Source organism: Bidens hawaiensis, unplaced genomic scaffold (assembly GCF_021521415.1).
Source record: "Bidens hawaiensis isolate Kalapana, Puna unplaced genomic scaffold, B.hawaiensis_p1.1 tig00020416_1, whole genome shotgun sequence".
NCBI classification, from domain to species: Eukaryota; Viridiplantae; Streptophyta; class Magnoliopsida; order Asterales; family Asteraceae; genus Bidens; species Bidens hawaiensis.
Genome location: NW_027493108.1, coordinates 384,383 through 403,665, shown reverse-complemented (window position 1 = coordinate 403,665; position 19,283 = coordinate 384,383). Strand labels below are relative to the sequence as shown.

Sequence of the window (19,283 nt, the reverse complement as noted above, 5' to 3'; positions counted from 1 at the left end):
GTCCAGCAAGCCACCACCACCATCTCCGGCGATTAACCACCACCTTTTCAAACTCAAATATTGAAAACCAATATTGTTATGACCCTTCCTCTCTCACCATCGTCTTCTCCGTTTGTCTTCCTCTCTGATCGAAGAAACATCACTCACCATCGCCTTCTAATATGCCCAAACACACCACCCCGACCATTGTTGCTGGAATCAGAATGGGAATCTTGATTACTGATACTGATCAGATATGATTTGAGTTGGGAGACGAGATCCTGGCCGGCGGCGACTCCGACGATCTATGGTGGTGCGGATAGTGAGAGATCTGCGTCGCCTGAAAATGGAATTGAAGATCGCCGGAGAAGACGACTACGCCGGAAAAATGGGAGTTGCAGGTAATCTTTTTCCCGTTTGTTTTAGATGACGTGTCCATCCTTCTTCTTCTTCATCCAAATGCTATGCAGATTCTCCCTAAACGACACCGTTCAACCACCCAAACTCAATAATAATAATAATAATAATAATAATAATAATAATAATAATCCCCCCACTACAGATCCCTCATCACCTAAACTCACCTGCATCGGCCAAATTAAAAAAAGCCGCTCGATACTAAAACCGTCATTCACTCCAACCGTTACACGAAGCTCCAAAAACTCTTCTCCGGCAAAAACTTAGTTTCTCCGGCGATCGACACGTGTCCTGTTAACAAATCTGTGGCGACAAGAAGAAGTAAGAGCTGTAACGGTAGAAACAGAGTTCCGATTAAGTGTTACGTCAGCAGTGATGATCTGGATTTGGATTTAGATCCGCCGTTGCCGGTGGTGAAATGTCGCCAGGAATCGAACGTAAATCTGTGGAAGAGACGTGGAATTGAGGTGAAGAGTTTGGAGATTAAGCCGATTAAGTTAATATACACGCAGGCAGCCACGTCAAGGTTTTTTAACACGTAGGATGGACACGTCATCTAAAACATAACGAAGTTAGTACTCGGTTAGTCGTGGACTGGTGGCAGACACATGTGTGAAAGTTGGGACTGTTGGCAGTTAAAGTGATAGTTGGGACCAGCGCCGGCAAAAATGAAATACTTGGGACCAATAAAAACCAATAGTCCTAATAATAATAATAATATGGGAAAAAGATAATTTTAAAATGGTAAACATGTTAATGAAACTAATACAATCCTAACCACACATTCGAAAATAAACACAATGTTTTAGAAATTAAAAAGACGGGTTAACACTAGATGAATAAATTATGTAACTAATTTATTAAAATAAAAAGAATTATAGAGAAGTTATGCACAATTTTGTTAGGATTCTTCTGGGGTTCCTTTAATTAAATAAACAATGTTTATCTATCATTATCATTGGCCTTTTAACTTTTTAACCCGGATCCCATTTTGAAATCTGAATCCAATATAAGTTGGTGTTAGCTAGTTCTCTCTCTTTCTTTTTTGTTTTCATGTTCTTCAATTCTAGCTTGATTATGTGGAATAATAAATAAATAAATAAATATATGACTATGAATGCTAGATTAGATACAGAATATATATGATGTGATGTCCCACAATAAAATAAGGGGGTTTTAGGATATATCATGAGTTTTTCTAATATATGGTGGGTTTTCTCTTAAAAGTAGAATGAACTTGATCAGGTGAAACAGAGGCCTGCCATTGATTCATATGATGTGACGTTCCAAAAGTAAAAGAATATACGATGCCCAAGTTTTTATATGTTTAAGGGCTTCTTTAGACTAATTGTTATTAGCTGCTTACGTGTTTTAGTTTTTATACGTAGTTTGAAATTTATGGTTAATTGACTAATGATGAATATTTTAGTTTTTTTTTACTCTGGCTACCCAGAATTAAAAATCCGAACAGCAGAGCAGAATACCCAAAGGCCCTTGATTTGGGCTCCTGCTGCCACCGTTATGTAATTTATGGAATTATTATTATTATTATTATTATTATTATTATCTTTGGTTTACAGTTTCGAAATTATCCAGTTTCGAAATCAAGTTTTTTTTTATTTTCAGTTCATACTTGATAATATTTATTTATTTATTGCTTTTAATTTTTCAGACCTTGCATAATGTTTTACATCTTGCTATGAAAAGCACATAATTTGGCTTTTTCACCTGTTTCGGTTGTTTAGAATCTACAAGTATTGATATAAGATTAACTTCTGAATATCTGTATGTTGTTCAGAATTTGTATGAAAAGCCACAAATTTGTTTGATTCTACATAATCCTGATACAGTTTAGTTTCTTAATAAACTCGGACATGATCATTGCCATGATCCAAATCATTAATCAGTAATAATAAGATTACAATGCCATGCTGTCTTTCTGATCCCAGGTGGACACTATTCTGGACAAGGAAAGTTTTACTCTGGAGGAGCTTCTAAACGAGGACGGAATAATCCAAGAATGCAAAGCGCTTAATAACCGTCTTACCAATTTGTAAGCCCCCCCATAACTTCAACCATCTCTTGAGAGTTTGTTTGTAACTGTCAATTGCTTGCAGTTTGAAGGAAAGGGTGCAGCTTGAACAACTTGATTGTTACATAGTGGAAGAACCTCCGCAAGATGCTGAAGAAGCGCGAACTTTTAAGTAGGTTTTTCTGCACCGTAGCATTCTAATGTAATATAGTAATAACAATAAGTGCTATCATGCTCTTCTAGATTCCCTTTTATTGCTGGTCAGATCTTAAGTTGTGAAGTAAACGATATCATTCTCAAAGCGTTGGTGGAGGATGAGAAGGTACATACAGGAGAAGAATTTACAGTTATTTTTAAGTTGAAAATCAGAAGTCACGAGTGTTTTTTTGTTGCAGTTGATGAACATGTTGTTCTCATTCCTTGAACCAGAACACCATCACAGTACACTGCTGGCTGGTTATTTCAGTAAAGTAAGTTCACCTGCCTACCTTTTTAATATTATTATTATTATTATTATTATTATTATTATTTTTTTATTATTATTTTTTAATCTGATAGGTGATGTTTTTTTTATACAGGTTGTTATGTTCCTGCTGCTGTGGAAGAGAGATTCCTAAATGAACTATATCCAAGTAACTCCTCTCTACATCAGTGTAACTTTTTATATCTGTATATAACTCAAGTTGTTGTTTATCGTTTATGACCGACAGGCTCATCAGGATATAATTATCAAAAGACTGGTTGACCTGATAGGAATAACATCCATCATGGAGGTAAGTTGCCAGTATGTTTTAAGTTTTAACTCTAACGTATCTGTATTATCAAAACGCTGAGTCTTGCACAGGTTCTTATTAGTCTTATTGGTGCTGATGGCACAAGCTGGCTAGAAGATACAGATGTGTTGGAGATGATTATTGATAAGCTCAGTTTCACGGTAACTATATTATCTGTTTGAAAACCAAAATGCCAACTCATGTTGAAACCTAATAACTAAATTTTGAAGGATTGTCGTCATAGTGCACGCCAATGCAGCAAAAGCACTATGCGCTATAACTAGACATGGCCAGGACTGGCTTCCAAAATATCCAGCCCGAGGTCAAATTGCTAATTTTGAAGAATAACAGTTTGCCATCATTTAATGAAATATTAACATTTCATTACAGTTTTATAGCAAGATTATTTCATGATGCTTTGGAGGAGTCACGACCAAACTCCGTTTTAGTCCAGTCTGTGTGCATCTCTTTACTGGATCCTAAGAGACAGAAGGCCGCCCCAGGCGTTTACAATAGACGACCACCACCTGGACCAGCTAAACCTGAGACTGTGGAAGGCATGTTGGAGAGCCTAGGTATTTAAACTATAACAAAATCCTTTTTTTTTTTCCTTTAGTGGTTATTGTTTTCCATATAATAACCTACTTAGTTCCTTGTGGGTGCAGGTAGTTTGGTAAAGCTGTTGGATGTTTCAGCTGAAGAAGGGGAAAAGAGTGTTATGCTTACAACATACGGAAAACTGCAGCCACCTCTTGGGAAAATTCGCCTTAAGGTTTGGTTACTTATTATTAATTACGGGTTACAGAGAGGCAAATATATGATTTAGCATAAATTATTGCCGGTGTTTCAGATTATCAAATTCATCTCAGTCCTGATGACTGTTGGTGGCGAAGCTGCTGGAAAGGAGTTAATTCGCCTTGGTGCCTTAAAACGAATTCTAGAATTATTTTTCGAGTAAGTCTATTGTCACAAGAGTAAATTATGTAAAATTATTCTAACCAGACTCTTTTTTAGGTATCCATACAATAACTTGGCTCATCACCACATTGAACGCATTATAGATTCTTGCCTTGAGAGCAACAACGTTTCACTCATTCAACATATTCTTGAAGATTGTCATCTTGTCAGCAAAATTCTTGATGCTGAAAAGAATTGTGCATCGGACGCTGTAATATGCATCTTTCTTAAATTATTATTAGTATTCTTATTATTGTTATTAAGTGTTCATGAAAAGAATTGTGCATCGGACGCTGTAATATGCATCTTTCTTAAATTATTATTAGTATTCTTATTATTGTTATTTTTCGAGTAAGTCTATTGTCACAAGAGTAAATTATGTAAAATTATTCTAACCAGACTCTTTTTTAGGTATCCATACAATAACTTGGCTCATCACCACATTGAACGCATAATAGATTCTTGCCTTGAGAGCAACAACGTTTCACTCATTCAACATATTCTTGAAGATTGTCATCTTGTCAGCAAAATTCTTGATGCTGAAAAGAATTGTGCATTGTACGCTGTAATGTGCATCTTTCTTAAATTATTATTAGTATTCTTATTATTGTTATTAAGTGTTCATGATAAGGAAATATTATTAATCAAATTCAGTGAATGTTGCAGCCGCCTACACTCCCTGCAGAAGGGCGAACGCCACCTAGGGTAGGAAATGCTGGACACATGACACGCATAGCAAACAAACTTATTAAAGAAGGCGCTAATAACACCTACATAGACTCGTATTTGCAGGTTGGTTTTCCCATTGTCATTTTCACACAAGTATTCTTTGCATTATAATGATTTCTTATCAACAGGGTCACAGTGAATGGGCAGAGTGGCATACAAGTGTACTTACTAAACGCAACGCACTTGAAAATGTATACCGGTGGACATGCGGGTGTGTAAATTAAATATCAAATATATTATTTAATTAGGAAATTTATGTATTATTTTGGTATTAATTGATAATATCCAACAGGAGGCCTCGTGATGATTGTGTTAATTATTGTGGTAATAACAAAAGTGCTATTGCGCGGATGGTCCGGCGCTCTATTATGAAGAGGCTTCGTTTGAAATATGATAATGAGGTATACTGTTACTTAGTTGGTTAGGTCGTTTACCAACTGTTTTTGTAGCGAATGGAATGAACTAGCTATCTCATACCACATGTTCTTGTGTTTTTCTTTATCTAGGGCCAATAAGTCTTGTAGGGTTATTATGATACTTGCAGCAGCCTTGTCATTCATAATGAAAAAAACTATACTCAATTGTTAATGATATGTATTGATTTAGTTTTTGCATTTGTAGAAGCTTTTGCGGGATACTGCTGAGTCTACTATATCTTCACTTGGACACGAAGAAAGGTATGTTGTTTATAGTTAACATACAAAAAGAAATTGCTTAGCTTAAGTCACAACTATTATTATTATTATTATCAGAAAATTACTCATCTGAACGCATGTTTCAGTGACCGCTCAACTGATGGCAATGGTGGCGGTGAGGTTACTTCTGCAGCATGCTATGAGTCCACATTAGTAAGCCTCCCAATGGAACCTCCACTTGAGTCAGCCAAATGCTAATCTTCAATGGCTTGTGTAATTAATTAGTTAATATTAGTCTAGTCTAGGCCTACATATATCATTGTTCTCTAATTTAGCTAATTAATAACAATTTTTCATTAACCATATTTGCTCCTAATGGCTGGCTTATCAGATATCAGTCACTAGGAAAATGGTTCTCCTTACTAAATGGTTCTATGTTGATTAGTCTTTTATGGTGATTCAAGTTTTTAAATTTTGCATTAGTGGCTACTTTTGTTTTCTTATAATATATTTGGCGAGCTCAGATAAAACTCATTTAGTTATCTTGCTCGAAATAAGATGAGCCTTATCGAGCCCAAGTCTCAGATAAAACTCATTTAGTTATCTTGCACGAACTCAAGCCTTGTATGGGAAGATCGTTTAGGCTTGTCGAGCATTAACAGGCCTTATGCATTTTTAAATTATTTTTCTACTTCTATGCATTAATTTCACACTACACAACCGAGCTCAAGCCAATCTTATACTCGTTTAAGGCTTTCTCAAAATATATAAAAATACTTTATATATTGTTAAGACATATTATACGGTAGGCTGGTGGGCGTTTCCCCATCTCTCATGTTTATATACAATTTAAAAATTGTAATCGTTTAAAATCGTATAAGTAGATTGATAAATTATGAGATATAACTTTAAAAATGAGAATGAAATAAGATACTAAGATCAGGGACGGATTTAGAAAAAAAAAATTAAGATGTAACACGGGCTAAAAAGTTTTGTTTATGGTAGCCAACACATAAAACAAAAAAGGAAAACAATTACACTAAAAATATTCTTCATCAAACCAAGAAAGTGAAGGGTAGTAGGGGTGTTAATCGGGTCAACCCGATCGGGTTTCGAGTTAATCGGGTTGGGTTAGTCGGGTTGTGAAAAAAAATAATCTAACCCGCGACTAGGGGTGTTCAAAATACCCGAACCCGATTAACCTGACCCGAACCCTAATAAGCTTATTAAGGTCGGGTTAAAAATGGTCAAAAAGTATTATTCGGGTTGACCCGAATAACCCGAATTGTTAATAGGGTCGGGTTTCGGGTTCGTTTTTGGAAAAAAATCGGGTTTTGGGTTAACCCGCATAACCCGATTAGTGGTGTTTGTTTGTGTTCATTTAAGTATGTTCATTTGTGTTCGTTTATGTTTGTTTGTGTTCGTTTACGCATGTACATATATGTTCATTTACGTTCGTTTATGTTCATGAACTGTTCATTTAGATTTTAAATGAATGAATATAAATGAACATGAACATGTTCATTTTTTAAACGAACGAACATGAACACAAATATTTGTTCGATTAAGTGTTCGTGTTCGTTTAAAGTTAAATGAATGAAGACAAACATGCCCTTGTACGTGATCGTTTGTAAGGGTGTTCACGGTCCGGTTTTAACAGTTTTTAGGACAAACCGTGAGCCAAACGTTAATAAAAAACAAAAACTGAACCGTTAAGATAGGAAACCGAACCAAACTGAACCGTTACTAACCGTTTGGTTTCACGGTTTGGGTATATATATAAAAAAGGTACGAAACAAATTATATTAGTTACAAAAATTCCTTTATTGCATACCATCATGCTACAAAGGATCTGCTCAAGTTTTGAGGTGTTTTATCTAAGGTGAACATGTGTAAGGTTCTTAAAAATTAACAATAATCAACTAGATCTACTGATAATAGATATGCAACAAATTAGCTTTAATCTTAATCTGAAATGAAATAACAAATAGAATTGTAAAATTTAATATCATAAACACGCCTCATTATAGTAGTACAGTTTAAGCAAGTTAATAGTCATAGCCAGTTTTTACTTTTATTAAGCCTAACACAAAATATAAATAATTAACTACATGTAGTATAATATATATATATATATATATATATATATTTAAAAAAATAAAGTATGTTCATCTTACGGTCTGATCTGGTTATATGGTTTGAAAATTTTAAAACCGTAAACCAAACCGTTCTTTACGGTTTGAAATTTTTGAAACCGACCGACCGAAAGTTAATAAGAAAGCCCGACCATGAAACTAAACAAATGATCGGTTTAAACGGTTTCAAACCGAAGTATCGAACCATGAACATTCCTAATCGTTTGGTTTGTCTATAGTCCTATATGCAATAATAAGATAAATATTGTAGTCTACTAGTTACCAACACAAAAATCAACTTAAAAATATATAGCAACCCGATTAACCCGACCCTAATAACCCGAAATCCGATTAACCCGAACCTTAATAGGGTTTCGGGTCGACCCGAAACCCTATTAAGGTTCGGGTTTGTCGGGTTCGGGTTAATCGGGTTTAATGCACAATTCTTTTCATGAACACTTAATAACAATAATAAGAATACTAATAATAATTTAAGAAAGATGCATATTACAGCGTCCGATGCACAATTCTTTTCAGCATCAAGAATTTTGCTGACAAGATGACAATCTTCAAGAATATGTTGAATGAGTGAAACGTTGTTGCTCTCAAGGCAAGAATCTATTATGCGTTCAATGTGGTGATGAGCCAAGTTATTGTATGGATACCTAAAAAAGAGTTTGGTTAGAATAATTTTACATAGTTTACTCTTGCGATAATAGACTTGCTCGAAAAATAATTCTAGAATTCGTTTTAAGGCGCCAAGGCGAATTAACTCCTTTCCAGCAGCTTCGCCACCAACAGTCATTAGGACTGAGATGAATTCGATAATCTGAAATACCGACAATAATCATATATTGTGTGTTTTCAAGGCGCCAAGGCCTTGTTCGTGTTCGTTCGGTTCGTTTACAGCACCAGAGAGGATTTACTTGGATATAGTTCATTAAGGAATCTCTCTTCCACAGCAGCAGGAATATAACAACCTGTGGAATAAAAACATCACCTTCAATTACGAATCAGATGATGATTTTACAATTGCAACTCCTTCCTTATTATTACCTAAATAAATAAATTACATAACGGTGGCAGCAGGAGCCCAAATCAAGGGCCTTTGGGCCAGCCCTCAAGTACACCAAACGGAATTTGTGTTATTATCTGGGTCGGGTCGGGTCAAGTCAAGAGAAGAAAACTAAAATATTCCTCACTAGTCTTTAAAAAAAAAAACTCACTATGTTTTAGAAAGCCCAATAATCTATCCAGAAATCACTTATTTTCTTGTCATAAGTGGGGACATCACATCATATATATTCTAAAAGGGACATTATCTAATTCTAATCTAATATTAGTATAAAATTGGACATCATATATTTATTATTTCACGTAATCAAGCTTGAATAGAGAACAAGAAAAAGGAGAAAACTAAAGAGGAAGGGGCACTCATAATTACTATTGCATCATAATTACTATTTATGCAAGGTTCAGTTATGCACCGTCAACTTGTGATGGATATAGTTGTCAACTTGTGATGAATATAGCTATTACATCTTAACTTCTCGTCGGCAGTGAAATTTTTTTTTTTTTTTTTTGGATTGATTTTTGTATTTAGATACCCCTAAAAAAATATTGCATTACCCCTACTTATTTAAAGACCAATCAAATTAAAAGTTTAAATTAAATAGAGCACAAACAAATTTATGGCCCAAAGCAAATAAAAACAACTAATCTTTTTTCCTTTTGTTTGAATGAAAAATATTAAAAAGAAACATACTCAAACAAAAACTTGCTCAACAGAATCATTACTTTTTAAAAGTCCAAATCAAATAAAGCTCAAACAAAGTTTATAGCTCAAAGCAAATAGAAACAAATAATATTTTTTTCTTTTGTTTGATCGATAAACATCAAACATAAACAGATTCAACAGAATCATCATTTTGAGGTTGAAATTTTTAATATGGTTTTGGATGTGCAAATTCAAAAACTATGAAATAGCTTTAGAGCATGTTTTGAGTTTGAAAATGCTTATTGGCTTATTTGTATTTTAAAAAGGCAATAAGTAAAATGTGTTTGGCATTCACGAAAATCCTTTTTATTTTAGCTTTTTGAAAGGGTTAAAAAACAATTTTCTAAAAATTTCAAATCATGGTTTTTCAAATGGCTTTTTAAAAATCCAATAAGCATTTTTTAAACTCAATTCCAAACATGCTCTTAATGAGGTCTCAACTAGTTTGTTAGAAAATGTCTAGTTTAAATCTTGAGATTCACTTTCCAAGTTTAACATATATAAGATAGTGGCAATTTTGGAAATGTATCCGATGATTTTGGTAATGAAGAAAGAGAGTGTATTTCGGTGATCGTAAGGCCTTTTATCACACTTTAAAGGAATATGATAAATTTGCAAAATTGAATGAATATGTTACCTTGCCACTTTTCCTTTGGTTTGTCGAATATTAAATATAGCGTTGGTTTTATCGACTGCAACCGCAACCGTTGAAATATATTTTTCTAAAATGAAGCTTATCAATACAGGTTTGCATAAGCGAATGAGTGATGAGCATTTGAACAATGCTTTAATTTGTGCAGTCGAAAGCGAAACGTTCAATAAATTAAAAGAACAATGTGTAATGACTCAATTTCAAGCTTTCAAAAACCAAATAGGAGAAATTTGCATCCCAAGTATCATGCTTCTACTTTTTTCGTTTACATTGTATGAACAAATCGTGAATAGTACACAGGTTTATCGGTCACAAAGTCAAACAAAACCAATCGTGAATAGTATACAGGCTTTACAAGGCAAATCAAAACCAATTGCATGGCTCAACAAGCAACAGTACACAGGTTGTTCTCATTTGCCTAAACCAACTATTCAAATAATAATAAATTTAGTTTAACTTCAGCAAACCAAGAAGACCTGTCAATTCAGACATGAAGTCTTAAGGAGCACAAGACTTATAAACATGCAACCATTTAGTAAGAGTAAACCAGCCATCAAATAGTGTCAATGAAAATTGTATTTCATTAGCTCAGTTAGAGGACACTGATAAATATATATAGGCCTAGACTAGACTAATAGCATTTCTAACTAATTAATTACACAGGCCATTGAAGATTAGCATTTGGCTGACTCAAGTGGAAGTTCCAATGGGAGTAAGCTTATTAGTGTGGACTCATCGGATATTGCAGAAGTAACCTCACCACCACCGTTGCCATCAGTTGACCGCTCACTGAAACAAACGTTCAGATGAGTAATAGTTGTGGCTTGAACTAAGCAATTTCCTTGCGTCTTTTATCGATAAATAACTTACCTTTCTTGGTGTCCAAGTGAAGATAACGCCGATTCGTCAGCATCCTGCAAAAGCTTCTCCACAAATTCAAAAACTAAATCAATACATGTTATTTATTTAATCTTTTTGAACAACAAATTTCTACTCCTCTGCTCCAATATTACACGCCCTTGCCTAGGTTCAGGATGGATTGGCCAATATATATTTTTAACAAATAACAATTGAGTATAGTTTTTTTTTTTTTTTTTTCATTATGAATGGCAAGGCTGCTGCATGTATCATTATATCCCAACACAAATATTCCACATGTGCTATATGATAGCTAAGAATTTAGAGAAAAGAAAGACGGAGGGAAATTTCACAAACTCTTAGCTAGTTCATTTCATTCGCTACAAATACAGTTGGTAAACGACCTAACCAGGTAACAGTATACCTCATTGGAACGTTTCCTTCGTAACCACGCGAAAACAAAAACGTCGGGACATCCGGCGAGCATCAAGATCATTACGACAAACATTAGGACAATCATAACGAGGCCTCCTGTTAAAATACATAAACTGCCCTGTTAAAATAGTATATTTAATTTACCCACCCGCATGTCCACTTGTATATATTTTCAAGCGCATTGCGTTTAGTAAGCACACTTGTATGCCACTCTGCCCATTCACTGTGACCCTGTTAATAAGAAATCATTATAATGCAAAGAATACTTGTGTGAAAATGACCATGGGAAAACCAACCTGCAAATATGAGTCTATGTAGGTGTTATTAGCCCCTTGTTTAATAAGTTTGTTTGCTATACGCGTCATGTGTCCAACATTTCCTATACTAGGTGGCTTTCGTCCTGCTGCAGGGAGTGTAGGCGGCTGCAACATTCATTGAATTTGATTAATAATATTTCCTTATCATGAACATTTAATAATAATAATAATTTAAGAAAGATGCACATTACAGCGTCCAATGCACAATTCTTTTCAGCATCAAGAATTTTGCTGACAAGATGACAATCATCAAGAATATGTTGAATGAGTGAAACGTTGTTGCTCTCAAGGCAAGAATCTATTATGTGTTCAATTTGACGATGAGCCAAGTTATTGTATGGATACCGAAAAAAAAGTGTGGTTAGTGTAACTTTACGTAGAATATTCTTGCGATAATAGACTTACTCGAAAAATAATTCTAGAATTCGTTTTAAGGCACCAAGGCGAATTAACTCCTTTCCAGCAGCTTCGCTACCAACAGTCATTAGGACTGAGATGAATTCGATAATCTGAAATACCAATACAGATAATTTACTTAAAATCATTTATTTTGCCTCCTTGTAGCCATAATTAATAATAAGTAACCAAACCTTGAGGCGATTTTTCCCAAAAGGTGGCTGCAGCATTCCATATGTCGTAAACAAAACACTCTCTTCCCCTTCTTCAGCTGAAACATCCAACAGCTTTACCAAACTATCTGACGCACAAGGAACTATAACTAGGTTATTATTATTGAATACAATAACCACCAATGAAAAAGAATAAGATTTTGTTATAGTGTCAATACCTAGGCTCTCCAACATGCCTTCCACAGTCTCAGGTTTGGCTGGTCCAGGTGGCGATCGTCGATTGTAAAGCCTGAGGTGGTCTTTTGTCTCTTAGGATCCAGTAAAGATATGCACACAGACAATGAATGGACTAAAACAGAGTTTGGCCGTGACTCCTCCAAAGCATCATGAAGTAATCTTGTTATAAAACTGTAATGAAATTTTCATTGTTCACTAAATGATGGAAAACTCTTATTCTTCAAAATTAGCAATCTGACCTCGGGCTGGATATTTTGGTAGTGAGTCCTGGGTGACCATGTCTAATTATAACGCAGAGTGCTTCTGCTGCATTGGGGTGCACTTCAGGATGACAATCCTTCAAAATTAAGTTATTAGGTTTCAGCACAAAGCATTTTGGTTTTCAAACAGATAATATAGTTACCGTGGAACTGAGCTTATCAACAATCATCTCTAACACATCTGTATCTTCTAGCCAGCTTGTGTCATCAGCAGTAATAAGACAAATAAGAACCTCCATGATGGATGTAATTCCTATCAGGTCAACCAGCCTTTTGATAATTGTATCCCGATGTGCCTGGCAGTCATAAACAATATACAACTTGAGTTAAACTATACAGATATAAAAAGTTACACTTATGTAGAGACGAGTTACTTGGATATAGTTCATTAAGGAATCTCTCTTCCACAGCAGCAGGTATACAACAACCTGCAGAGAAAAAAAACATCACATATCAGATTAATATTAATAAATACTGGTATTAAAAAGGTAGGCAGGTGAACTTACTTTACTGAAATAACCAGCCAGTAGTGTACTGTGAGGGTGTTCTGGTTCAAGGAATGAGAACAACATGTTCATCAACTGCAACAAAAAAACACTCGTGACTTCTGATTTTCAACTTAAAAATAACTGTAAATTCTTCTCCTGTATGTACCTTCTCATCCTCCACCAAGGCTTTGAGAATGATTTCATTTACTTCACAAGTAAAGATCTGACCAGCAATAAAAGGGTATCTAGAAGACCATGATAACACTTATTATTACTATTACTATTATTATTATTATTAGCAGTTGTTTTACACTATGTCACGGGTGCAGAAAAACCTACTTAAAAGCCCGCCCATCTTCAGCGTTTTCCTGAGGTTCTTCCACAATGTAAAACAAGTTGTTCAAGCTGAGTCCTTCCCCTCAAACTGCAAGCAATTGAAAGTTGCAAACAAACTCAAGCAAGAAAGAGATGGTTGAATTTATGGGACTACATACAAATCGATAAGACGGTTATTAAGCGCTTTGCATTCTTGGATTATTCCGTCCTCATCTAGAAGCTCCTCCAGAGTGAACATTTCCTTGTCCAGAATTGCGTCCACCTGGGACAATAAAGACAAAGAAAAGGTGAAATCTTATCGGGCAGAGAAAATGTCCTTGGCCGGCGTCATGGCCTTGCCAAACCACAGCACCCACTGGCATTAGGTCCCCCCCCGGTGGCTAACAACCAATTACAACACGCTTATTAAAGGTTGGGTTAGTTAAAACCCGCTGCCTACATGGCAGTGACATGGCGTTGATGTGGCGCTATGGGTAGTTAAACCACAACACACAGCCTCATTGACTAATAATTTGTTGTATCATGGCAATCACATGATCCGAGTTTACCTACGCTTATAAAAAACTAAACTTTATCATCACGTTGTTTTAGTTAGTACTAACACATATAGTTGTCGAATTCACACAAGGATTATGACATTGGCCGGTTGTCTGAACTAAAACAGAAAACTTAAATGGATCTTCAAGATCCAATCTTTGTATTGAGAAGATGGAGAATGCTATGCATTTGACCAGTTTATCTAGGTTCTTTCTAAAGAACCAACTAATTCTTAAACAAGTGAAAATAATAAAGGCTAATGACTGACTATCAGGCATGAATAATTTAATTTACAGTCAAACAAATAGCATTCCAAAGATAAAAAGAAAAGAATAATAATAATTCTTGACCTGAAAACTTTGTTCATAAATAAAACTAGTAAATTGAACAGCAAATGGTAAATGAAAACAAAGAATATTAATTGCTGGCTCACCCTTTCAGAGATATTATTATTATTATTATTATTATTATAAACTTGATCAGCTTGGCAGGCAGCACCATAGCCACCCAACAATTCTTCTTCATCATCCTAACATCCATCAAAAAAAAAAAAAAAAAAAACTTTAAGCATACTGAAGACAGAGAGATCTAAACCTGAAATACGACAACTCAGGTTTAAAAAAATTTACCTTCAAGACTTTCATCGCAGCTTCAATCGATTACTCTGCAACTCCTTCCTTATTATTATTACCTGATAAAAAATAAGTAAGCTTCATACGAGTACTGTACGGTGGTATGAGCCCAAATGGGCCTTTGGGCCGGTCCTCAAGTACAACAAACGGAATAAGTTTTGATGTTTTATTAAATTCAGTATAGTTAAATTCAGCTATTGTTTTTTATGACACAATTTCATTTCTTTGTTTTTTTTCTCTTATAACTATATAAGTTTTGATGTTTTATTAAACTCAGTATATACCAGTGCGACAACCTTATATTTATTTCCGTTTTGATGTAAAATTTATTCAAAAGGTTTTGATTTTTTTAAAATTTTTTTTCTTATAACTTTAAGAACATGAATTTTATAATATTCAAATTTAAGAACATGAATTTTATAATATTCAAATTTGTCATTGCGACATCTTTATTTTTATCAGCGTTTTGATAGAAATGACGTTAACATTTTTCAAGGCCTGACGCGCCGCAACGCGATGGGCCCGCAGCAAAGCACCGGTTCTAAATACTACTATTCTTTTATTTTTGGAACATTACATCATATATATATATATATATATATATATATATATATATATTCTAAAAAGGATATAATCTATTCTAATAGGGTTATTGGTTTGCAATATTTTCAATATATTGTGACATTCGTCAAATTTAAATTGTATTAGTTTTTGTTTACCCGAATCGTTGTAAACGGATCCGCATTGATTAATAAAATCTCGCATTTATTGAGTATTTATTTGCGTTTTTATTTGTTTAATATTTGTTGATGTTAGTGATGCAACCTCGAAGTTAAAGTCTCGTTAAAATCATGCAAGTTTTATGCTTGAAATGCGCTTAACCTTAAGTCCAGGGACTAAAATGTACTTTTTCCAAACTTTCTCCCCCCGCCAAAGCAAGCCGCGCCACGGGGAGAGCACGGCCTAGCTCGTCGCGACGCAGCGTGGTCTATTTTGACCCCTCGTTGACTGACTTCGTCGGGTCACTCGAGGAGGGCAGCCTAGCTCGTCGCGCGACACAAAGAGCTACCTATGAAGCCTTCCTTGCGGTCAAATGCCATAAACTTCTCCTCTCCGATTTTCAGCCTTTTAATTCGTTTTGGAAGTCTTTGATGAACCTAGACCTATATCTAGATGTTGATTAGCATCCTTTTGCATTAATTGGGTCAAAACTCATTAATATTGCTTAAGACTAGCATTTTGACTAGCTCATGCATTTACACACTTCAACCTTGTTATTAACGAAATTCTTCCTATAAAAACTCCTCTAAGCTTCTGAAAATTGTTTACCACAATATTTTACTCTCTCAATTATTGTCTTGCTTCCCAGTTTGTGCTAAAGTCTAAGTTTGACCAAGAAAGTCAAACCGATCAAGTTCTTCTTTATCTCTTGATTATTTCATCCTTGGGTAAAGTTATATTATTTTCTGTACAACATGCCATGTGATCATCAGCATGTTGTCACCCTAAACCTTGACAACCATGGTTATTCACTATCGCTTGTCGGCTCGTCTAATGTTGGTTATAAAAGTTTTATGTTAAAAACTAACTTTTACAAAACTAATAAACTAAACTAAACCTCTGTAACGCATTACTTCATTTTGTCATTTCAAACATGTTAGGCGTAAACCAGACTCAAAACCATGTTCATGTCCGACCAAAAACAAACCACTCGTTTAACTTATTTTCTTAAATTAACTAATAAATATTATAACCTATATTTCTTCTAAAAACTAAAATAGATTTAACTAAAAATCAAGTAACTAATCTCTTTTCATTCAACTTATAAAAATAGAATAAAATTATTTTTAAACATTCGTTCAAGAACATATAAATTGAACATGACAACCATCTTTTCTTGTTTTTCCTCAACCTCATTTTGATCCTAGTTATTTATTTATCTAGGGTCGATCGTCAAACCGAACCTTGTCGGTTCACTCACTTAAGACATCTTCGCTTCTTTTCTCTTTTCCCGCTACTTAACAAGTGAGTTTCTCACCCCCCCCCCCTCGTTAACTCTTTTAAATATTTTGAGGGTAGCATATATATCCTAGCAAAGCACTTAGTTTTATTTAGCCTAATTGCTTCAAACTACAATTCACATCATGCACTTGTGTGCTAGTACTTGCTTGTATGAATTACGCCTCATGATTGATTTGCGTTTATTATTGCTTCATAGCCGCAGTAGCCTCAATAAGTATAATCATGCATCCCCTTACTATTTAGACTTTATGTTAAATAAAAAAAGGTCTCATCGATATTTTTACATATTTCGTTACTTGCTTGTTTAATATGCATGCTTATGAAATTGTATGGTTTTTGCCTCATATTATATTATAAAACAGCTTCTGGGAAGTTCACCAACCAAATTAATAACCTTCAAATAGAAAAGGGTACCTACCATCAAAAGGATAATTGAAATGATTTAGGTTAATGATTTTATTAAGAAGCTATCCCAGAACTAGTTAAAAAGGTATAAAGTGTTTGGTTCATTTAGAGTCATGTTGAATTATTAAGAGTGCAACCTCTTAATCAAAACCAGGTCTGTTGATGGTTCAACACAAGATTGCTAAACAACCTTAGAGTGTTTGGTGTTTGGTGTTTGGGTTTAACTTTAAGATTTAGAAATAGGGTTTAGTGTTTAGCTAAAGGGTTGGGGTTTAGGGCTTTTACTTAGGGTTTGACAAGCTGGTTTCAACAGAATAAGTACAATTAGAGTTCTTTTTAACTTTTTTGAAGTTCTCCATGACCCACCCATATATATGGCGGTTGGTTTAGTAGAGATACAACTTTACTTTCATATTTACTTTTTATGATTTTCACCATGGTTAGTTGTGTAATTCCAGCGGGTGGGGGTTGGGCCCAATGGCAAGACATTGAAGTTAACAATTGGAAGTTAAGTATTCAAACATCGGTACATCGACTTTAAAAAAAGTTATGTAATTTCAATAAACTCAAATTCGGTTTTAGGGTGTGACATTTAATTATATGTTCTCATTAAGAAGAATATACTACCATAAATTCTTAATTATATATCACATCTATATATGCACATTATTAATTGTGTATGAATTTAATATGACATTTTACCAGTAATTTAATGTCGAAGTATAAATCTATTTCATGGAAAGATTTGGGTATGTTTAATTTAGTGTAATTATGTTGTAACTGTGGTTTCCAAAATAGCATTTTTTAGAGAGAGAAGTCCCAAAATAACCATTTTTCCTCAAAATCTTTTATAATTTGGACTGCCAAGACGAATTGGAAAAAGATAAAAATAAAGACGAGATTTCGAAAGAAAGTCAGGTAAAAGACGAGATTTAGGTAAATAATGTCGGTAAAGTCCAAATTATTTGTAATCTTGGAGCAAAAGTTCAAATTTTTCAAAAACTTTTTTACTAAAAAAAACCCGTCTTGAGAGACTGTTTTTTAATGTTTCCTGCATTTCCCGTCCAAAATTTTAAATTCTTGGAAAATTATATTTTTTACAATTATACCCCTGAACCACCATCACCACCTTGAACCACCATCACCGACGTCGTTGGCCCCACCCCATCACCACCACCGTCACTACCACCCGTCCACCGGAGCCGCCGCAGCTACTGCTGCTCACTCTGCCTCGCCGGAGCCGGAGCCGCCACATCACCACCACCGTCTACCGTCCAAAGCCTCGCCGGAGCCGCCGCAACTGCTGCTGCTCACTGAGCTCCGGCGTCTTCTCAGTGAGGCATTATTTCCGGAGCTGCTCACTGCCTCCCGGCAGCCGCGACCCATCTCCTTCGACGGCCACCACCATCATGAAGCACCGGTGGACACCCATGGGTTTCCGGAAACCACCAACTCGAAACACCCCTGGACACTAATTTGGGAAGTTTGGATGGGGATAGAGGGGAAGCTAGTGGGAGTTCTAGATCAGATGGAGATGATGTTAATAATAAATAATAAAATTAATTATTTGGTGAAGATTGAATGATAGTGATCGGAATTAAATTGTACATACAGATTGGCTTATGCTCCAACGATTGCAATCTCTACTGCCCTAATTTCTGCCGCCCGTACGAACCCACTTCTCCGTCGCCCATGCCGGCGCCGGTGATCTCACATGACGCCATACCACTGCCGGACCACCACAACTTATTACTCTCTCTCCCTCTTAAGATCTCTTTAATCTTCCTCATCGCCACCTTTGTTTACACCATTTACAAATTCTACACCGTGTGGTGCCGATCTGGCGCTTCGCCGGTGCCTGAAAATCAAGATTTTACAAATTCCGATGAGATAGATGTTGTTGATGGGGTGGGGCCGACGTGATGGTGGTGGTTCAAGGTAGTGGTGGTTTAAGGTGGTGGTGGGGGTATAATTGTAAAAAATATATATTTTTTAAGAATTTGAAAATATGGACGGGAAAGGTAGGAAAACATAAAAAAACAGTTTCTCAAGACGGTTTTTTGAATAAAAAAGATTTGGAAAAATATGGACTTTTGCTCAA

The 19,283-nt window shown here is 35.2% G+C and overlaps 2 protein-coding genes and 1 pseudogene across 3 annotated transcripts; 2 read left to right on the top strand and 1 right to left on the bottom strand.

The window, feature by feature from the left end:
- Positions 1-325: 325 nt before the first annotated feature.
- Positions 326-3,045, top strand: LOC143560614 (uncharacterized). Its single transcript, XM_077048886.1, has 7 exons — positions 326-380; positions 2,195-2,199; positions 2,346-2,449; positions 2,514-2,600; positions 2,672-2,750; positions 2,824-2,898; positions 3,007-3,045. Exons 1-7 carry the CDS (start codon positions 326-328, stop codon positions 3,043-3,045), a joined length of 444 nt encoding a protein of 147 aa, XP_076905001.1.
- Positions 3,046-3,487: 442 nt separating this feature from the next.
- Positions 3,488-5,111, top strand: LOC143560613 (uncharacterized). Its single transcript, XM_077048885.1, has 6 exons — positions 3,488-3,776; positions 3,867-3,973; positions 4,052-4,155; positions 4,570-4,723; positions 4,825-4,950; positions 5,016-5,111. The coding sequence occupies exons 1-6, from the start codon at positions 3,488-3,490 to the stop codon at positions 5,109-5,111; spliced, it is 876 nt and encodes a 291-aa protein (XP_076905000.1).
- Positions 5,112-10,760: 5,649 nt separating this feature from the next.
- On the bottom strand, positions 10,761-13,605 carry LOC143560612 (uncharacterized; annotated as a pseudogene). Its single transcript, XR_013140149.1, has 13 exons — positions 13,562-13,605; positions 13,417-13,495; positions 13,269-13,343; positions 13,137-13,190; positions 12,906-13,058; positions 12,742-12,839; positions 12,484-12,673; positions 12,287-12,393; positions 11,888-12,205; positions 11,676-11,801; positions 11,524-11,610; positions 10,957-11,009; positions 10,761-10,875 (listed from the first exon to the last, which is right to left on the bottom strand). The product of XR_013140149.1 is annotated as an uncharacterized LOC143560612 (transcript).
- Between the last annotated feature and the right edge of the window lie 5,678 nt (positions 13,606-19,283).